This window comes from Marmota marmota, unplaced genomic scaffold (assembly GCF_001458135.2).
Source record: "Marmota marmota marmota unplaced genomic scaffold, marMar, whole genome shotgun sequence".
NCBI classification, from domain to species: Eukaryota; Metazoa; Chordata; class Mammalia; order Rodentia; family Sciuridae; genus Marmota; species Marmota marmota.
Window position 1 is genome coordinate 4,665,557 of NW_026000057.1, and position 22,144 is coordinate 4,687,700.

Genomic DNA, 22,144 nt, shown 5'->3' on the forward strand with positions numbered 1-22,144 from the left:
GGGGGGGGGGGGGACTCTATCTCTAAACACAGGGAAATAATTTTCCAGTTTCTTAAAAAAGAAATTTATCTTATAAAAGGAATCCCTATGGCAGTTACTACAAGGCAGAAATAACTGTGATTTAAATACAATTATTCAACCAGCAAGTCTCATAGGTTTAAAACCTTTGCAAAGGTTTTTGGGGAAAATCAAATTTTTTACCACAGACCTTTATATTTAGAACAGAAATCTAAATTAAATACATGTATCTGATTTTATACAACAAAAAAGTGTTCATCCTATGTCTCCCATGTTAGAATAAAACTTAAAATGTTTTGATCTATCTTCTTATATTTGGCAATTAAGTTGGCCCTCACCTATTGCTTTTTCCATTATTTAAAAAAAAAATACAACTATGTGAGCATGCATGTGCATGTGTGTGCGTGTACATACATAAACCACCACCATCACCAGTTGGACTGTGTCAACAGAACACTCAAATTCTACAATTTTGAAAAAAAATGCATTTAAAATACTGGAATGAATATATAACTTCAAAAAAGAACCTAAGTGTATTTCTAGTATTTAAATAAAGATAGCTTAAATTTTAAATGCCACAAAATGTAGTCTCATTTAAATACCTAAAAGATATACTGGCATCTGAGTGGATAAACATTGTCATGCACTGAATTCCCTCCACTGCTAAAAACTATTAGAAACTCTAGTTGTTTTGCTGAAACAAAAATAACTTGTTATAAAAACATAAATCACTTTTTAATTTTGACAAAGAGTATTAAAAACACTTTTCACCAAATTTTAAGCTGTGATTTTAAAGGGATGAAATAACTCTTTCAACCCATAATGAAATATTTTGATAACCAATAATTTTACTGAAAATCATCTAAAGGTATATTATTTAACAGAAAAAATTTCCTCTAACTTATGTAACAATTTTGCAATATACATATGAAAGCATCATTTCAAATGATAATATATACATATCCCTAAATCATTGAAAACAAATATACTACACATACATTTTCTTTAATACATGAAAGCATATACTAAACAGGTATATAATATTTATGAAGATGTAGACATAAATATACAAGATCATGAACTAAATATAAAGAAGTTAATCCTTAAGGAGATAGTTTTCTTACATGTCATAATCACTGCCAAAACTAATCAGCTTGAAAGGACAGTGACACATGGAAATGTGCCCCAGTAATTTTACTACCATGTTGAAGGCAATAATGTAACAGGGCCACTTCTTTTGGAGGGGCATTGGCAAGTCACTGTCCCTCTCCTCTTCCATAGGTGGTTTTCCCTCCCTAATCCTTTTGTAAGCATTCAGTTCCCTTCCTTTTGCCAGTCTTTCTAAGTTCTAAAAGGAAACCCCACCTAAATGGTTAAAATGTTAACTGCAATATAATCTTCCTTAAAATTACAGAATCCAGAATATCTGGTGACCTTTGTAAGACCCCTCCTTAGTCTTTATTCCCAAGTATAACAGGAAGCATGCAAAGTACTATGATATTTAACTTGCAGAAAAGTAAATGTATGTCTAAAGAAATACAGCATCAAGCCCCAGAAGGTAAAGGTTGATTATTGCAAAGCTCCAGCCAGATGACAATAACAAAAAAAAAGAGATCCATGACCCTGATTATGAAGACTGCTCAGCACAAGCATGCCACTCAGCACATAGGCTTCTTGCCCACTGTCTCTCTACACGTCCTTCCCCTCCCTATGAAAGTGCTTTCCAACAGGGTTTGGTAGTATACATCTCTCATCCCAGCTACTCAGGAGGCTGAAGCAGAAGGATTGCAAGTCTGAAGCCAACCTAGGCAACTTAGTGAGACCATCTCAAAGTTGAAAAAAGGGTAGCTCTGTAGTAGTGTACTTGCCTAGAATATGAGAGGCCCTGGGTTCAATTTCCAGTATTGCAAAAAATAAAAAAGAACCCCCTGTCAGCCCCTCCATGTTCTTACGATGCTGGTCTGTGAATAACCCATATTCCTTCCTACCAACTCATCTTCCAAATATAGGCTTTTGAGTAAGGGGCAACCAGGACCTTAGTCCAATTAAAAGTGAGTACAGAGACACTACATGCCAAGCAGGACACCATCACAGAGAGCTTTCATCAAATGAAACTGGACATAGCTATTGAACCTTTTCATTTACCTGCACCAGCAAATTCACTTCACATTCTCAGATTTGATTTTTCCCAACCTATTATAGAAAAGATAAATCTCTTACATTTCCTTTTTTAAAAAGTCTATATTCAGTTACCTGCTAACATGATTTTAGAAAAAAACATTAAATATAAAATCATCTACTTGCAGATCATTTTCTCCCATAATCTAATGTAAATATGAAATGGTCTATTCCTTTCACATCAGATGTGACATGTAAATTTATTTATTTATTTGTTTGTTTGCTTGTTTTATTTTGTGGTTCTGTAGATTGAACCCAGCAGCACTCTACCAGTGACTTCTGGCCTCAAGAGCTGCTAACCCTTTTTGTTTTTTGACACAGGGTCTCTAAATTGTTGAGTCTGATCTTGAATTTGCAGTCCTCCTATCTCAGCCTCCTTAGCTGCTGAGATAAGTGTGTTCCACTGGACCTCATTGGACTCTCAGTTTCATTTTTGAAGTTCTTTTTAGAAAATTTATGAAAAATTGTATCTTACTCCTTCAGCCTCCAAAATGTTTGACTATCAGTAAGCTATACAATATAAGCACTTTAAAAATTAGACTGCAACTTTAAGAAAACTAAGGAAATATCTGTAAATTCCACATTATTAATATGCAACACAATGTAAATAATTTAAATATCTTTTGTGGAATGGACATATAAATGTACTTCAAAAGAATTCAATGCTATATATTAATGTCAAGAAAACGGATGAACTTTAAAGTTCTGCCAAAGTCATTTGAAAACAAAAAGGTATTTAAGTTAGATACTCACATTTAAAAGAATGTAGCAAATGACACCTTCAAGTTAATTAACACAGGTCTTAGATATACCAAAGGAGACTCCTTCCTCAAATTCTTTCAGGATAACAGAAAAAAAAACATACTAGGCACTAGACCAAAATTTCTGTAACTCCTTTATTTCAATAATATGTGGCAACAGAAAATACCTGGCATAAGAAACCTTGGCTAAGTCCAACCATCCGCCAATTCACTTCCTATCCCATGAAGCTAAATGTGATCAAGAAAAAATATACAACCATGATGGATGGCTGACTTCTTTTTTTTTTTTTTTAATATTTATTTTTTAGTTTTCGGCAGACACAACATCTTTGTTTGTATGTGGTGCTGAGGATCGAACCCGGGCCGCACGCATGCCAGGTGAGCGCGCTACCGCTTGAGCCACATCCCCAGCCCCGAAGGCTGACTTCTCTTTAGGTGAATATCAATGGCCCTCAGTGCTGCCTAGCAATCTACCACTCTCAAGTTAATCTCTCTCTCTACCTAGATGTCAACTGCATACTTTCTCCTCTTTTCAAACTTCAGTACCATCTACTCCATCAGCACAGCTGGCTGCTGCCTTGTTTCCTACTTCACTTAGAAAAGTCATCAAAAGGAAACTCCCAAGTGCATCTGTATCTACACACTCTGCCTTCACTCCTATTATTATGAATAAACAGTCTAAACCCCTCCTGAAACTCATATCATTCTCTCATTTAATCTAATGTATCACTCCATTGCTTGCTCTCTCTGTCTCTCTCTCCCTCATATCAATTCTCTCCTTACTGAAACATGTTTATAATGATAGGAACATGCTACAATTACTGCACATAGAAAATCTCAATCCCTACCTTGCCCTTTAATTACAGCCCCATTCCCTCTTCCTTTTCATCACAAATGATCTCAAAACAGGCTCCAATTCTTCTCTTCCCATTTATCCTTAAGTTCACTTTAAATAAGCTTTTGCCCCAGTGCTTCATCAAAATAATTCTGGCCAAGTTTTCCAATAACCTCCATGCCATGTATCATAATGCTAGGGTTAATTTTCAGAATTCATCTTAACAAACACAATATGTCAGCATAATTTTTACACAGCTGATTACACTCTACTCCTTCACACTTTCTTCACATGGCTTCCAAGACACCAGAATTCCCTGATTTGCTTTCCTGTTTTGACTACTATTTCACTAATTATGCTTCCTCTGTTGCCTCGCTAATGATTCCTCATTACCTTGACCCTGATGGAGGGACCCAGGGCTCAGTCCTTGAACCTCTTCTCTTTTCTTTTTCCTTTTTCTCTTTCTTTTTTAAAGAAGGTAGGGGGTGGTACTGGGAATTGAACCCAGGGGAGCTTTTCCAATGAGCTTTACAGGGTCTCACCAAGTTGCTGAGGCTGGCCTCAAACTTGTGATCCTCTTGCCTCAACCTCCAAAGTTGCTGGGATTATAGGCATGTGCCACTATGCCTGGCTTCTTCTCTTTTCTACCTATGCTGTCTAGCCAGGTAATCTCAGCCACTTATAGCTCTAAATACCATTTATTCACTGATGATTCCTTAATTTACACTTCTAGTTTAGACCACTCCCTGAACTACCATCTTAACACATCACAAAAATAAACTCTTAATCAGTATGGCTGACATTAAAAGTGCTCACCAAGATCTAGTTCTCTCCAGGGCATAAGAATGGTAAGGACATGTGACTTCTGCTGGCCAATCTAATGCAAATTGAAGTTCTATGTATCGCTACCAGCCTGGGCAGTGAAAAGTCTGTTCGTAATTCCCTAATATCTCTTTCTCTTTGTCTGCCCCTCTCTTATGGCAACTGAAAATGCTCCCTGTTCCATCTAGATGGTGTACCATCTTGATGGTGCCTCCAACCAGCCTCCCTTAGGGATGGCAAACCTACTGACCCACAAGTGGTATGTGCCATGAGAAAGAAACAAATGTATACATCTAGCCACCAATATTTTTGCATTCTTAGGGACCTCAGTATAGCCTATCCTCTCTAAGCTAATAGTCCCCAAATCTGCTTTCATGTATGGTCTAAATATGTTCCCCATATTCTTTGTTGTATCAACAACCCCAAATTCTTAGCTATTCAGCCAAAAACTTTGGAGTCATTCTTGATCTGTGTCTTTGTCTCACACCCCACATCCAATTTATCAGCATATCTTATGACTTTAGAATACATCCAGAATCCTATCACCTTTCACTGCCTTCACCACGACTCTGCACTTGAAAAACAAGGGTGAGAATATGAAAAGGCAAGCCACAGACTGGAAGAAAATATTTACAGTGCATATATGTGATCAGGACTTTATCAATATTCATCAGTACACAAATAAACCACTCAATTTAAGAAAATGAGCCAAAAATTTAATAGGCATTTTTCCAAAGAAGACATATGGATAGACAGCAAATTAACACATTAAAAGATGCTTAACATTATTAGTCACTAGGAAATGCAAATAACATTAAAACTACAATGAGATAACACCATACACATCTTAGAATAAAAAATCAAAAAGACTGACAATAGGGCTGGCGATATAGCTCAGTTGGTAGAGTGCTTGCCTCACATGCACAAGGCCCTGGGTTCAATCCCCAGCACTTCCTACCAAAAAAATGAAAAAAGTGCACATTAATTAATATTTTGGGCTGGGGATGTGGCTCAAGCGGTAGCGCGCTCGCCTGGCATGCGTGCGGCCCGGGTTCGATCCTCAGCACCACATACAAACAAAAGATGTTGTGTCCGCCAAAAACTGAAAAATAAATATTGAAATTCATTCTCTCTCTCTCTCTCTCTTTAAAAAAAAAAAGACTGACAATATCAAGTGCTAACTAGGATGTGGAAACTGGGACTCTCATTCACTAATGGTTGAATTATAAAAGGGCATAAGCACTATGTGGAAATTAGTTTGGTAATTTCTTAAAAAGTTAAACATATGTCTGCATTAAAAGAAGGGTATTTATATATTATGGATGGAAATTGTCTACTTCAGAAGCTGTTTCTAGTAGATAAAAACTACATACAGATAATTCTTCCTTAGTCAAAAGATGATCCAACCATTCTACTCCTAGGTATTCCCATGAAAAATGCAAGTATATGTCATTTAAATATTGAATATTCATAGTTGAAAACTAGCAACTGCCCAGATGTCCATCTGCAAGTGAACGGATGAACAATTTGTGGTACATACATACAAAATACTACTACTCAGCAATAAAAAGGTCTGAACTACTGATAGACACAATGTAGATTATCTCAAAATAATTATGCTGAGTAAATGAAAAAAAGAAAAGTACATATTGTATGATTCCACTATATAAAACAAGAAACTGTAAAATAAGCTATAGTGACAGAAAACAGATCAGGGGTCGCCTAGGGAGGAGAGGTGCTGAGAAAGGCAGGAGGAAGGAATTTCAAAGGGACACAGGAAACTTTGAGGGTGCTATGGTTTAAATATGTTCCCCAGGTCAGGTGTGGTGGCCCACTTACTTGGGAGGATAAGGCAGAAGGATCCATTGAGCCCAAGAGTTCAGGGCCAGCCTGGGCAATACCGTGAGACCTCTCTCAAAAAACAAAAACAATAAATGAGTATGTCCCCAAAAAATCATGTGTTAGAAATTTAATTTCTAATGCAACAGTGTTGGGAGGGGGGCCTAATGGGAGGAATTTTAAGTCATGAAGACTCCACCCTCAAGAACAGATGAGCCAATTATAAAAGGACTTGAGGCTATGAATCCCTCTCTCCCTCCATCATGTTCTCTTTTGCCCTTCCACCTCCAATATGGGATGACGTAGCAAGAAGGCCCTCACCAGATGCAGGCCCCTTGGCCTTGGACTTTCCCAAATCCAGAATCTAATCTTCATAAATTATCCAGTTTCAGGTATTCAGGTATTTCAGGTATTCTGTTACAGCAGCCCAAAATGAAGTTAAGACAGAAGGTAACAGTTATGTCTACCATGTTAATTGTGGTGATGGTTTTGTAGGGGTATATGTCAAAACATGAAAATATGTTAATTTGTGCCAACTTAGTGAATAAAAATGATATTTCAACAAACCTATTATCAAAATAAAATATAGCATGTACTTTACTTTTGGAAAGAATAAAGTAAATAAAATAAAATTGGTTAAGAAACAGAATCCAAGAATGAACAGAAGTGGAAACCCATTATATCTTCCCTCAGAGCATTCTTTTTTTTTTTGGTTGTTGTTGTTTTGTATTAGAGATTGAATATGGAGGTCTTTATCACGGAGCTACATCCCTGATCCCTTTTATTTTCTATTTTAATATAGGGCCTCACTAAGTCGCTGAAGCTGGCTTCAAACTTGCAATCCTCCTACCACAGCTTCCCAAGCTGCTAGGATTATAGGCGGGTGCCACTGTGCCCAGCCCTTGGAGTTCTTTTCTAAATGAGAGAATATCGGTAGGAAAGGAGGAATAACCCATCACAAAGAAATATCCCTCAACATAAAGTTATAGGGGCTTTCAACCAAGGAAGAACCACCAATCACTTCTGAAATGAACAGTGCCACCCCAATACACAAGCATGAATCTTTTGCCACAGTCTCCCAGCAGCTGAATGATTTCTTTGAATCCATCTTAGAAACCTGACCTAATTTCTCCTTTTTATGTTGTTTTTCACTTGCCATTAAACAAATTGAGCCTTTTCTCACCAACTTAATTTATTATAAATTTTATAGGAACTAAGAAATGGCCATAGCTCTTAGTCTGTGAGTATTGTGCGGAACGTTCCTCCTTGGACTTCTCTGTCCTTGGTCGCCTCATTTCCCACTGGGGTGGAAAAATTGCCATCTCTGGTTCACCCACCTCTCTTACTTGTCTATTTCAAATCCTAAATTCCACTCAACATCACCAATTTTAGCACATCTTAATATGAATACAACCAATTCTTTCATAAGCTGCTATGGTTATGAGTTTTCTGTAACATGACTGCTTTATGTTCAAAACACGGTTTTGAACAAAATAGAAGCACAGCACGCACTTATGTTTAAATCAGGTTAGCCCCCAGGACTCACCTCATTTCCACCAACTGCCTTGGTTAAAATCACTGCAGAAGACACAGGGGGAGGCATGCAACCTACTGTCTGCAAACTGAAAAATAAAAGAAAATCCAATTGTAAATAGTTTTTTTCCCCCAATTATAATAGCTTTCACTGTATTTATTCTAAAATAGCAGAACTGAACAAATAAAAATAGGAGAGTGTTTATTGATGCATATTCCCTGGTGAGTTTAGACGATTTTATATGAAGCAACATTACTTAGAAGATGCAGCAAACATGCAGCCTCTGAGCTCTCGTTACATTCTACAAGCGAGAGTGATTTTAGTTTCGTAGTTATTTAAGTTTTGATTGTGCAATTCAAAACACAGCCAACTTATAGTAAGTACAGTCATTGAAACATAAATAATCTCAGGTTATTTTCAGTTAAAGTAAAAATGCAGCTCTAAACTACATCTGAAGTTGAAAAATATTTAATAAAACACAACTTACATTTTCAATTTCTTTCTATGAAACAGCAATTCTCAAACTTTCACCTTATAAAAGACATTTTCATGTTGTAGTGTCATTATAAAAATAGGCATGACATAATCATATGTGTTGAATTTAGATTCTATAATGATAGTCTCATATCTGTTCTAAATTTGGTTTTTATTAAATTATGTTTATACTTACAAGATCCTAATAACAAGTCTACTCTCTTAAAGATACAAAATAAATTGTACAAGAAAATGAAACAATGAGTACTAAATCTAAATACTAAAAATTAAAAAAAAAATTACTCAGAATTCATATAGAATATACCTTTCTAGGGAAAAGATATAGGAGGAGCAAGGAGCTACGCTAACTAGGGGGAAATTCATACAGGGCATAGTGGACAAAGTGTATTTGACATAAAACAGATTTTGAATGAGTGTGCTTATAGATGACTTTTATTGATTCTTTTAAGAATGTGTTATCTAAAATTTATGCAGTAAATTTATGTTAGCTCTGAAATAAGAAAAAAATATTTTAGTTCCTTTTGATTAAAACATAAGAAAACTCAACTTATGGAATTTCCATCTCATTCAATTCAATATGTTTTGGATTTTTTTTTTCCTCCCACTGTTTTTATATTTAGAGTAGCCTCTTGCTATGTTACCCAGGCTGATTTGAACTTCTGGGTTCACGCGACCCTCTTGCATCAGGTTCCTGAATAGTTGGGGCTACAGGTACATGCTATCACACCCAGCTTGGTCTTAGGTCTGTTTCCTAAGTGAGGTTAATGTAGTCTGTCCTATTATGAATTCCCAGCCTCTGCCCCTTCTTCAGGTTCACTAATACAAAGCATTTACCATTTGTAGTAGATCCAATTTTACACACTTGACACACATTGTCTTATCTATTCCTCTCAAGTATTATTCTCACTTTAATGAAAACTAAAGTTAAGACAGAAGCTCAATAATTTGCGCAAACTCCCAAAGCCAGCTCTCTAGAGTTAAACTTTTATTCTGGCATCCAGGGTCAAAGATTTACTTATCTAGGACTCCTTCAGCCTTCTATTTCCCCTACCACCAATAGTAGGTGAGTCCTGTAGGGCATTTTCAATCTTTCTAACTTTTTCAATCTTTTCTGTCTTCTAGTCCCTTCCCTTTAACTTACAAAGAAACAGAATTCTCCCTATCTTAAAAAACAAAAATCTTTGAATTGTATATTGAACTATATATAGAATATATGAGTAGGGTACTACGTAAGAGTATCCAAAACAGGATGCATAAGATATTATTCCTGCCTTTAAGAAGATTCAATACACAAATGTAGATAACTAACAGCAAAATTAGTACTATTGCCCCCTCAAGATCCAATCCTACATTTTTCATTGCAACTCACTGTTGGTCTATAAAGAATACTCTACCCCCATGACCCCACAACAATGCATTTTCCCTTAATGTCTCTGGAATTGGATTTCTTCCCCACTTCTACTAGTCTAGAAGTGATCTGAAAGTATCCTGTGATCTCCAAATCTCCAAACCAAACACCCTTTCCCTATTCACTCTATTTACATTCTTGCTTCTCCAGGCAACTCTTATTCTTATCTTCTTGGTCACTAGCTTATTTCATCATTCTCATTTACCCCTTTTAAACTATTCTTTTTTTTTTTTTTTTTGCTGGCTTTCCTGCTGTCTTTTCAATCTTATTTTGAGTCCATAGAAATATTTTTAAATTTACATTTCTAGCCCTAACTACTACCACCAAATTTATAGCCAGATTGTTCCCTCAAACTAAACACGTCTAATATTGAATTTACATATTTTCTTTCTTTCAGCTTTATTGAGGCATAATTTGACAAATAAAAACTGAATATATTTACATATAAAATGTTTTAAAATATGTCTACATTTTGAAATCATTTCCATAATATAGCTAATTAACATATGTATCACCTCACAAAGTTATCTTTGTGTGTGTTGTGCAGTGAGAATACTTAAGATCTCTCCCAAAAATTTGGCAGTACATAATACACTACTATTAACTATAGTCCCTGGGCTGTACAATAGATCTCCAGAACAAATTTATATATTTTCTAAAAAATCAATTTTTTCCTGTGATTTTACCACAGGAACCAGTTTTCACCTAATGATCCAATTTGAAATTCCGGAGTTATAGGCAACTCCACTTGCTCCTTATAAATTAACCAGTCCCCACATCCTAGTTTCCATTCTTCTCCATGACTGTTGCCATCATTCTTGTTAAGATGCTTTTCATTGGACTCTTGAAACTTTCAAATGTACTGAATGCTCTCTACCTCCACACTGACCCTTCACCACCGCACAGTAAGGAGAGTGTGCTCAGAACACCTTTATTTAACAGGATTCTGAGTCTGCAACTCCCTCAAGTTAACATACTAAGTGTGTACTCTCTGACTGGGCAGAGGAAAAAACAAGCTACGAGAGAGATTTCTTGGAGTTAAACCAAAGATGTACATTTTTAGTCTAACTTCCCAAGGTGAGAACTATATGCTTGCTTTATTTAGCATACTGAATTGCACGCAGTATTCTTCTAATAATAAACACAGTACAGTGCTATCAGACCAATCTCCCTGAATGACTACCTTTTAGCACTATGTCTTTTCATTTTAGCACTTTTAAGAGCTCCCCGTCACCTGTAGCTTCAAACCCAAACTCCTCAGCCAAGTAGTGCAGACTTTGCTGGCGTGGGCCAAAAGAAATATTTTTATCTTTGACTTTTACTAATGTCTCATTTTTTAACTTTCTACTTTAAAGCATATCCAACCCTTGCTGAACCATTTATCCTTTAGCTGGTTTTACCATTCATTTGATAAAACATAGGCGGCCCCATCTTTATTATAATAAACAACCATGTACACATGTACATTATCCTCTGTATCTAACTAGGTTGGAGGGTCCCTGAAGACAAGGAAACCGAGTTATTATGTCCCTATACTTTGAGTGGCCTACATGTGGCAGATACCATTGGTTCTGTGTGTGTGTGTGTGTCTGTGTGTGTGTGTGAGATGTGCGTATATGTGTGTGTGTGTGTTACTGGGGATTGAACCCAAGGGTGCTCAGCCATTGGTCCACATCCCACCCACCCCCTTATTTTTGTATTTGATTTAGACATAGTGTCTCATGAGTTGCTTAGGGTTTCACTAAGTTGTTGAGGTTGGCTTTGAACTCTCGGTCCTCCAATCTTAGCCTCCCAGGTCACTGGGATTACAGGCCTGCACCACCATGCCTAGCAACTACAATTGGTTCTTGATGCACATATGGTGTTGCTCTAAAATGCTGCCATTTTACTTATGTGAGCTCTTATGCTTTGGGATGAATTTAACGCTCATTCTCTCAGAACTCAATCTGGCCAAAGTGGCACTCTTCACTTTCCCTCTGCTCCTAACCTGTCTCTCCCCAATTAAGTAAATGACACTGCCAATTACTCAGTGGCTTGTACCTATAACCTAGAAGTCCTCACTCCTCAGCCTCTCCACCCACGGGCTCTGAGAGCTCTGTTAAATTCTACCCTGTGTGCACTCACCTTTCTATTGCACGACTGCCTCACCCCCGGTCTCCAAACTCATCTCCTATCTTTCTCTCGGCTGCCTCTACTGCCTACTTCCCACAGAGCAGCCAGAAGAATCATTTTCAAATATAAATCGGACCCCATTTCTCCCTCATTTCAGTCCCTGCAATAGCTTCCCGTAGCATTTAATATCAAGTCAGAATTTTTTATTGGGTATTTATAAGCCTCTGCATACACAGCTCTTGCCAACCTTCCCACCCCCACACCATGGTATCTCTCCTCCACATCACCAAGATCTGGCCATCCTGACTGTTCTACTGACCTTACACACACTGGGTTTATTGCTGCCTTAGAGCCTCGCACAGTCTGTTTTCCTTGTCTAGAACATTCTACCCTAAGAATTCTGTAGTTCAAATTAACCACCAGCCTGACTAACAGCTTTCAACCACATCACAGTTTGAACTCTTCTCACACCTCTTTTTTTATCTTACTCATCTATTTACTTGTTTATGGACACTCGTACCCCAAGTCTCTCCAACACACAAAATGTACTGGCATGCTGCCAGTTTTGCAGTTGTTTCTCTACTATTACCTATAAAAACTCCTGGCTCATAGTAAGGCTAAAGAAGTGACTTGAATAAATAGGTGATTTTAATTGATATCCCCACATCATTTTTAAGTAGAAAGTAAAAGTATGATTACATTTTATAAACCAGGAAATTGAGGTTCAAAACTATTAAATAACTTTGCTCAAAGGCATGTTAGGAATAGGATCAGAAACCAACTTTCAGGCTCTAAGCTCAGTATTTTAGCTGTCATACTACAATTCTATAATAGGTTTAGTTTTAAATCACTTTAAAAATTCTTTAATTGATATTTTCATCAAATATGACTTTTTAATGAAAAGGATTCTAATAAAATCTACTGTTAATTCAACTATTACATCAAACAAAACAAAACACATGGAAAAGTAAATATTTACACAAATATATACATATTTTTCCCATCTTGTACATTTTGAAAAAAAATATTCCATCTTATCTGTATACATTTTTTAAGATACAGAATGCAAAGTTAAAGCATCCAATGGACAGCCTACATTACACACATGCACATACATCTTATGACCTCTAGTTTCTTCAATTTTTTTTCTCTTTGAAACTCACAAAAAGGCATATATCCTAGTGTCTTTTAAGGTTTTTTTGTGTGTGTGTTGTTGAATTTTTTTTTTTTTTTTTTGTACCAGAGATTGAACCCAAGGAACTTAACCACTAGGAAGCCATATACCCAGCCCTTTTTATTTTTTATTTTGAAACAGGGTCTAGTAGGTTGCTTACAGCCTTGCCAAGTTGCTGAGGCTGGCCTTGAACTTGCGATCCTCCTGCCTCAGACTTCTGAGCTGCTGAGATTACAGGTGTGTACTACAGTGCCCGGTTTATCGTAGTATCTTAAGATTAAGCATGGGGATTTATTTTAAGATGTTATTAAACTATTTCTTATGAATCTTTTTGATGAAACACTGTTGTTTTAAAGGATAATAATGCTAATGTTAAATGTTTTTATTTCCTTATAAGAAAGCATATGCCACATTAAAAGTACACCCTTCAAAAGATTTAAACGTACCCTTTTAAGAGCCATTCATTGATGGATGTGATTGATAAAAGCTGAAGAAAAAGCCATATTGCCGCCGGGAAGAATGCAAGTGTAAAGATCTGAATAAAAAGGTGCAGTTTTATATGTACCAAAGCACTGGTCAGCTCCTGGAAAAGGAAGGACACAAAATAAATAAAGGTAAGAAAATTATTTCTGAAAAAGATAGCACCACAAGTTCGTCTTTAGTTCTGAATTGTTTCATAGTTTTATCCATGAGCACATCTATAAGAGACAGACCTCAAGAAAAAAAAAAAAAGGCACTCATGATGGTTACAAAGTACTTTTATATAAAATTTCCAAAATATATTTTAACATCTTTCAAATACACAATATGGCCTAACAATTCAGATCTGTAGAACTCTGGACCAGGCAGTATAAGCTCATCACACTACTAAAGATTTACAGATTGTTGACTCCATAAACAAATAAGCATACTTACCTACAATTAATCTTTCAAAAAAAAATCTTTGCCGGACTTATCACTTTTTAATTAAGTATAATAATTAACCTCTATTCATCACATCAAATTTATAAGGCCTATCACATTTTAATTAATTAATCTCTATTCATTATACCAAATTTATAAGGCCGCAATTTGTCAAGATGTTCCTGGATCAACAAATAATAATTTCTTACACAATCGCCTCAATGATAGTCTATAATTTAAAAATGACTCCCTGTACAGTACAGTCACTGTACTGTGTAACATTTATTAAATAATAACCATAGACCATGATCTGAGCTTGTGGCTTTACATGTTATTTCACTTAATCCTCACAGCAACCCATTAGATAGATATTATTATGCTTATTTTACTGATGAGGAAACTGAGGTTGATAGCTACTACACAGTGAAAATCAGTTATCAAATCCATTTTGGCACACTAGGGAGGAAAATGTACATTAAACATAAACAGGTACTTGTTATTGAGTCTCACAGCTAAAAAGGAATAATTAGTTCATCTCCAGAGTTCAAATATATATGCCTATTTGAATTTGTGTTATGGGATTATTCAGTTAAAATCAAACAAATTTAGAAAGTAGTAGAAAAAGCATACACCTTGAAAACAAGTAACCATGAAAATATATTCAAAGATGTCAGAAATTCACTGGTTATGGCCCTAGTTCAAGTAAGATGTTGAGGAGATCTTCAACTCAGAGACATTCGTGGTATGATAAAGAGTCGGTCAATGGAGACTCACTGACTTAATGCCACGTTCTGATCGTAAGTCATCTCTGAAGACATGTAAAAAATTTCTGGCAGTCTGGGTCTAATATAGGGTCACTGGGAAACACCAGACCTAAAGAAACCACAAATGCCAAATAAATATTCTTTTTTTATTTAGGAAAAAAACAGTAAAATGATTAGCTAGAATGCAACAACCGAGGCATTTGCATCTATTTCTGATAGGAATATCAACTGGCATAACTTTTCTGGAAAGTAACTTGGGAATTTATAACAAGACCCATAATATAATTCACATTCTTAGACTCCAAAACTTCATGTCTAGGCACTTACTCCACAAATATAAAAAGTAGCAATGAATAGCTATGCACAGAGTTATCATCAGAGCTATCTTTTAGACCAAAATCTAAAAACAACTTAAATAGTTAAATCCAAAAATGGGAGAAAAATTAAATAGATCAAGTATAACCACAGTGTTATGAGCTATTAAAACGGTTGGTGAGGATGTCGGAGTATGAAATGTTACCCTACTCCACAACAGGCGTGTAAACTGGCACAGCCTATGGAGAACATTCTGGCAATTCATTCCTTCATTCATGAAATACTTGCTGAGCACATAGGACCATTCTATTAATAATAACCATATGCCATGATGATCTGAGCTCATGGCTTTACATGTTATTTTATTTAATCCTCACAGCAACCCCATTAGGTAGATATTATTATCTAAACTATACATCACAACTTAAAATGTGTATATTATTTGAGCCAGAAATTCCACTTCTAGGAATTTATCCTTCACTTATATTCCCAATGTGGGAAATGGCATATATTTAGGCTAATCTTCACAACACATCTGTAATAGCAAAACTTTGTAAAAGTACTTAAGTGTCCATCAATAGAAGAAAAGTGAAAAGTAAAATATATCATAGTACATCCACACAATAGCACACTATTTGGCATATAAAAAGAAATAGTATTTTTGATGTGTTAATGTAAAACAACCTACAAGGTATGTTTTTTTTTTTTTTGGTAGTAAAATAAGGTAAGGTACCAAACAACATAAATAATACAACTTGTACGGTGGTGGGATACACGTTTATGCTTTGCATAGCCTATCTCTGGAAAAATACATACAAACTATAAAAATTGGTTGTCCCTAGAGAAAAGAACCAGATATGTGGTGAAAAGGTAAAAAGAAGACTTCTCATCCTAAATAATCTTGTACCTTTTGATTCTGAACTATGTAAATAAATCATATACTTCTCAAAGTAAACAAAATGTAAGTTATTTTATTTTCAGATATAATATATAAGTGATGAAAAATTAATTAATATTATTGAATTACATGAAAAATTGTTTTACAGTGTTACATGGAAAAAATAAGGTAAGGTCATATGTGTATGCATGTTTACATATATGTCTACAAGTATGTATACAGATACACATACATACATATAATTTTATTTTTAAAAACAAAAACTTTATTTTAAAAATATCATATGTATAAAGCATTTGTAGGGCAAAGGGACTAAAAACACATGATATTAATAGCAGTCATTTTTAAACTTTCTAATCATTTTACAATAAATAAATGTCACTTTTTAAATCAGTAAAAAGTAATAAAACTATAGTTAAAAAATACTAACTCTCCTAACAAATAAAATTAGAAGCAACTGCAAATGTAAAAGAACAATGGAACAGTAAAGAACTCAGCAAAATGAGCCATGATGGCCTACCATGTTGGGCCACCAGGGGCTTCTGAAGCACAGGAAAGAACAGACAGGAAGTGTTTCTAAGGAAGATTTTTAAGACTCTCACAAAAATCCAGTGTCAAATATTTTCCATATCTTCTTCATACAATCATAAAGGTAAGAAAAGGAAACAATGGAAAATAAAAAATAAGTAAACCCTACAAAATCCAAAATAGTATCATTCCATACATACCCACATATAGACGGCCATACATTCAAATAAATCCCATCATGAATAATTAAAAAGGAGACCCTGCATGACATTTTGTTTATTCACATGTAAGACAGGTCAAATTCCATTAAAATAAACTTAAGGAGATACTCCACATAATGTACTGATTATGCCAGAGTCTCACTGACGGCATCAAGAACTGCTTAAAACCAGGGCTCTGACTGGGAAGTAGAAATATTTTCATTACATACCAATTTCCCTTCTAGCCCTTATTTGACCTTTATTTGATTCCCTTTCCAAGAGTCAGCCTCATAGCTCTGGGCTTCAAACAAGCAGCATGAGCCTAAAGTTTAAATTTGCTATATTTATTTTTCAGCTAAAGGGATTAAAAATTCATAATCGGTTTAGAAAAATAAAGAAAATGTATTCTGCCCTACTCTGGACCCCTTTTCAGGACCTGAGCCTCCTGCTCATCTTTATTTCTATCCCCAGCACCAAGCACGGTGTCTTGGAGCCACAGACACTTAAAAGGTATTTGTTTAAATGAATTGGCCCTTCCATAACCTATTGTGACATATTCTCTGAAACTGTAAGTTTGAAGTTAGATAAATATGAAATAAATTTAAAATGGAACCTTATTTCAATGTAACAAAACTTCAGAAACCATTCAACAGGTATTTCAGAAATTAGAAATCAGGGCAAGGGTTATGGCTCAGCGATGTAGTGCTTGCCTAGCACATGCAGGGTGCTAGGTTCAATCCTCATAAAAGCACCACATAAAAATAAATAAAAATCGTGTCCAATTACAACTTAAAAAATTTTTTTTTAAATTAGAAATCAATAGTCATGAAATTGAAGATGTAGCATTGCATTAGCATAGTATCCTTTATAATTTTAATAAATTGGTAAAACAAATTCTAGAATACACATCACTAAACCAATGTATGAAAAACAGACATTGAAATGGTCAATTTTATAAATCAAACTTGAGTGGAACCAAATAAGTGCTTCCAAATAACCTCAAGTCAATAATTTACTGGGTGTCTCCTGTGTGCAAAAATACACTATTCTAAGACACACAAATCATAATAGCAATTGAAATTAATTCAGGATTATTAACTGGAAAATAACAAGATGCTACCTCCTAATTTATAACTGTTTGTTTGCCCAAGAAAATAGAGATGGTCTAATATTACACAGCGATGCAATCTAGCACATTAAATGGCTTTTGAAAATTACTTAATGTTGTATTGGATTGAAAAGGGCCTAAAAGGAGGAAATGGCTTTGAAAGCTACTTAGATACCACGATAAAGCACAGATCTAGACATTTCATCATTAGATCCAAATTAGCTGGATGACTCTGAAGGTTTCCTAGGTGTTTAGAGTAGCTGGTCCTTAGAGAGATGCTGATAGCTATGACATTCTTCTTTCTTCAACTCTTGCATCCCACAAAGTTGGCTGCTTTACAGAAGAGCATGATGTAAGAAGCTGAGGAGTGAGAGACATCAAGACTCTTGCCAGATTTCCCATGGCCTAAGTAACAGCTGTAGCCATTAAGCAGCCACCAGGGGACGTAGTTAGAGCAAGGTCCTAACAGAGGACTTGGGGTAAGGCAGCTGCTCCACAAGAAGCATCAGCCAAGGTCAGTAGGAAGACCTCCAAGTCGGATCAGCCCAGAGCCACAGCAGTGGCAAATATCTCCCTGTGTCACTGTGCCCCACATTTCAGAACCAATATTGAACTGGGGTGCTGACAAAAAAATAAATAAAAAGGTCTATTCCCTGTAATAATGGTTCTTTCATATCAACAGTTCTTATAAAATCTTGAATTTGACATATTTATGAACAGTGAGTTATCAGTGAGAACATTTAGAACTCTTGAGATACAATTTACCAGTTGTAAACACTACACTGATCCTATGTAAATCAAAAAGAATACCCCAATAAAAAGATTTATACCAAGCCAATAGACACAGAAGGCACAAACTTAGTAAATCATGTTTTTTCCATGTTGTTAAAGAGTGCTCTAAGGAGGAGATAACTAAATTTAGCCTACAAACAGACTTTAAATTAAAAAAATAAACTTAAATAAATAAAGGCAAGAAATAATGCTGAACAAGAATTTTAACTTTTCAAGACATTTCCAAAAAAAATCTTTTTTATAGTAAGATTTTCCCAACTGCATAAGAATAAGTATGTTAGAATGAATAACTTTATGTTATTTCTTCAAGAACAAATGGGTATATTCTCCTCTTTTTTCCTCATTCACAATTATCAAAAGAGAATCACAAATCCAATTCATTCCTCTCTCAGATGTAAAAATGTGTCGATTTTTTTTTTCTTAAAGAGAGAGAGAGAGAATTTTTTAATATTTATTTTTCAGTTTTCGGCAGACACAACATCTTTATTTTATTTTTATGTGGTGCTGAGGATCGAACCCAGCGCCCTACGCATGCCAGGCGAGCGCGTTACCACTTGAGCCACATCCCTAGCCCAGATTTCTTTACTTCTAAGAGAATACCATGTTGGGTGAAGCCTGGATCAATAAATGTTATCAATAAGCACAACAGACTGTGACTTGATGACAGACTGTGACTTGGTATGAAAAATACCAATATTTCTTTTAACTATTAACATTTAATAGATAGGCAAGGAAAACCTATGATTTTAAAAAATAAAAATTAGTTAAAAGTTATGACCAAAGAAGCACTTGAACAGCATGAGTCCTGGAAAAAAAAGATGATCCCCAAAAGTTATGGAAACTAAACTAAACCTCAACAGCACAAATGTGCCCAAGCACAGCAGGCACCCATCATTTTCATCCAGAAGAAGATGTGAAGTAGATGTTTAAAACACTCATTCTTATAATTTTTATGTTTTTATGTATCAGCTTAAAATTTTTTAAAGAAAAGATATATTAATTCTTGGTATTACCAGATATTTTAATTTTTTCCAAATTAGCAGGTGAGATGTGCTACCTTATTGTACTCTGATTTTCTGTTTTCTTGATTGCATTCTTCACTAGGATATTGTTCATACCACTGTGTTCATTAAAAGGGCTGTTCATGAGGCGCTTGTCCAGTAAAACACTCCCAGGTGGAAAGTGTTTTCCTGTTTCCTCTTCTATGAACCTGATGCCAACTAAAGCAGACTGTGTCAAGGCACCTACAGAAAAGTGGTGGCTAGAGCCCCTAGGCTTCTGGCCCCTGGTTCCTCCACCTCTGCCACTAATTCTTTATCACTCTCATCAAGAAAAGCTGAAAATAAGTGTGCAGGAAGAAATCCAGTTTGTGTCTGCCCAACTCCGAGTGGCAAAAAAAGAACTAGCGGTCTCTCCAGGCTATCTCCTGAAGATTCTGAAAGAGAGAATCAGATTCATGAAGCAGCAGGAAGCAGTGGCTCAGGAAGAGCAAAGAGAAAAGCCTATCCTTTGCAACTTGACCACATAGATGACAAAAAAGAACAGGACTTTTTTATTCATCTTTGAATAATGTCGCCTGTTTGGTATTCCAGGATATAAACTTGTATAGATAGATGTGTTCGTTCAATTAGCTTTGTTGAATAAGCATTTAATTTTTTAAATGAGGCTAAGATTTAGTTATTCAAAAGCAAGTAGTTGTGAAATTAGAAAATTAAATAATGGTTACTTAGCTTGATATTCAACAGAATGCAATAAATGTTGTTTCTTTTTTCTTTGTAGTCCTGGGGATTAAACCCAGGGGTGCTTTACCACTGAGCTCCAACACCAGCCCTTTTCACTCATGAATTTATTTTTTAATTCTAAGACAGGATCTTACTAAATTGCCAAAAGATATTCATTTAACGCCATACTTAGAGTCCATGCTGCTCAACTATGAAGTTTCTATAATATGTAGAAACAAAACACAAGTCCTCTGACATAGTACAAGTTATCTTCTGTCACAGTGAAGCCTTTAGACCGTCATACCTATAAATGGCTCTTCAAAAGTACCCTGCAATTTCAAAACCTAAGTACAAATTAAATTTTCTACCCTTTTTTCATGTGCCCCATAGGTGACAGTACCTCTGTTTTTAATGACAGTCCGCTGTTAAAGAATATTGTTGCAACAGCAATGTAGGATACGGTTATTTCTGGCTTCAGTGGTCCTAAAAAGAGAGAAATGAGCTACTGTTAGAAAAGAATTTCCAGTAGAAAATTTGGCATGGAAGAAAATTCTGTTGTAGGAGAGTAAATGCTACTTTAAATATTAGCACCGCACCCCACCCCACCCCACCCCTGCCCAGCGGAGTTGCTCATTTGCTGTGATCCAGCCCAAACCCAGAGAAGATTTTCCAGAAGGCCAGGATCAGGGCTCTCTGGCCCAGCACATTATCCTCAGACTAGAAGAATAAAAAAGCTCACAGGAGAGTAGAAAAGCACCTGCCTTCAATACAGGTCCTATGTGTACCACGCTTGACTGCTGCTATAACAATCAAAATACCCCAAACTCAAAAAGAGAACCAATGAAAGAAGTTCCTTTCTCTAATATAGTAAATGTCATTTATTTTGGTTAGCAGAAATAAAAGCATGTATCCATACATGCCTTCAGTTCTAGTCTAGAGTGTTCTTTCTACCAAAATGTACTAAGCATATCCTATGTGAGATACTGCACACAGAACACTTAACTACTTGTGCTAGGTCCTGGGGACATGATAGTGAACCAGAGAGGCCTGGACCTTACCCTCCAGAAAATTCTCTCTGGAGCTGCACTGGCATCATTAGAATTATATTAATGCTACGAGAACAACAGGGGCCATTCTGATAATTAATCATCATTTGTTGACTTGCACACAATCAGCTTGAAGACCTAATGTGCTAACCACAGAACAATTCTCCTTTAAAAGATGCAATTCTGAGGAAATGCCATTTTAAACCTGTGTACAAGCAGTTTTCCAGCAGTGGCAATTTTGTCCCCACAGATATCTGGCAATGGTTAAAAAGTGTTTGGTTGTCATAACTCAGCAGGGAGGGTGTGCTACTGGCATCTGGTGGAAAGAGATCAGGAATCCTGCTACATACACATCCTGGGAGGCGTGAAACAGCCCCTCTAACAATAAATTGTCATGTCCAAAATGTCATTAATATCCCAGCTGAGAAACCCTGATATATGCCGTATATACCAAGATCTTAAAATCTGAGATCAACTCATATTTGACTTTCTGTAAAGCCCTCTGTACTGGATTGGGTAGTATCTTCCCAAAACTCATGTCCACCCAGGACTTGTGAATGTGACCTTATTAGGAAATAGAATCTTTACAGATATAATCAAATTTACATGAGGTCTTATTGGATTGGGATTGTTACAAATTCAATGACTGATATTCCCCCTCCCTCCGCCCACACACACACACACACACACACA

At 35.9% G+C, this 22,144-nt stretch overlaps 1 protein-coding gene across 5 annotated transcripts in view; it reads right to left on the reverse strand.

Moving 5' to 3' along the window:
• The window catches only part of Slc10a7 (solute carrier family 10 member 7), a 243,177-nt gene that overhangs the window by 215,789 nt on the left and 5,244 nt on the right, over positions 1 to 22,144 (reverse strand). For 3 of the 5 annotated variants that reach the window (XM_048813482.1, XM_048813481.1, XM_015484452.2), the window contains exons 2-4: positions 20,806 to 20,888; positions 13,623 to 13,759; positions 8,000 to 8,075 (exon numbers count right to left, since the gene is read on the reverse strand). In XM_048813482.1, coding sequence (XP_048669439.1) covers positions 8,000 to 8,075; positions 13,623 to 13,759; positions 20,806 to 20,888 — 296 coding nt within the window. Of the gene's footprint in view, positions 1 to 7,999; positions 8,076 to 8,474; positions 8,519 to 13,622; positions 13,760 to 20,805; positions 20,889 to 22,144 lie in introns of those variants that run through there. The other 2 variants (XM_048813483.1, XM_048813484.1) reach the window with 2 other exon arrangements.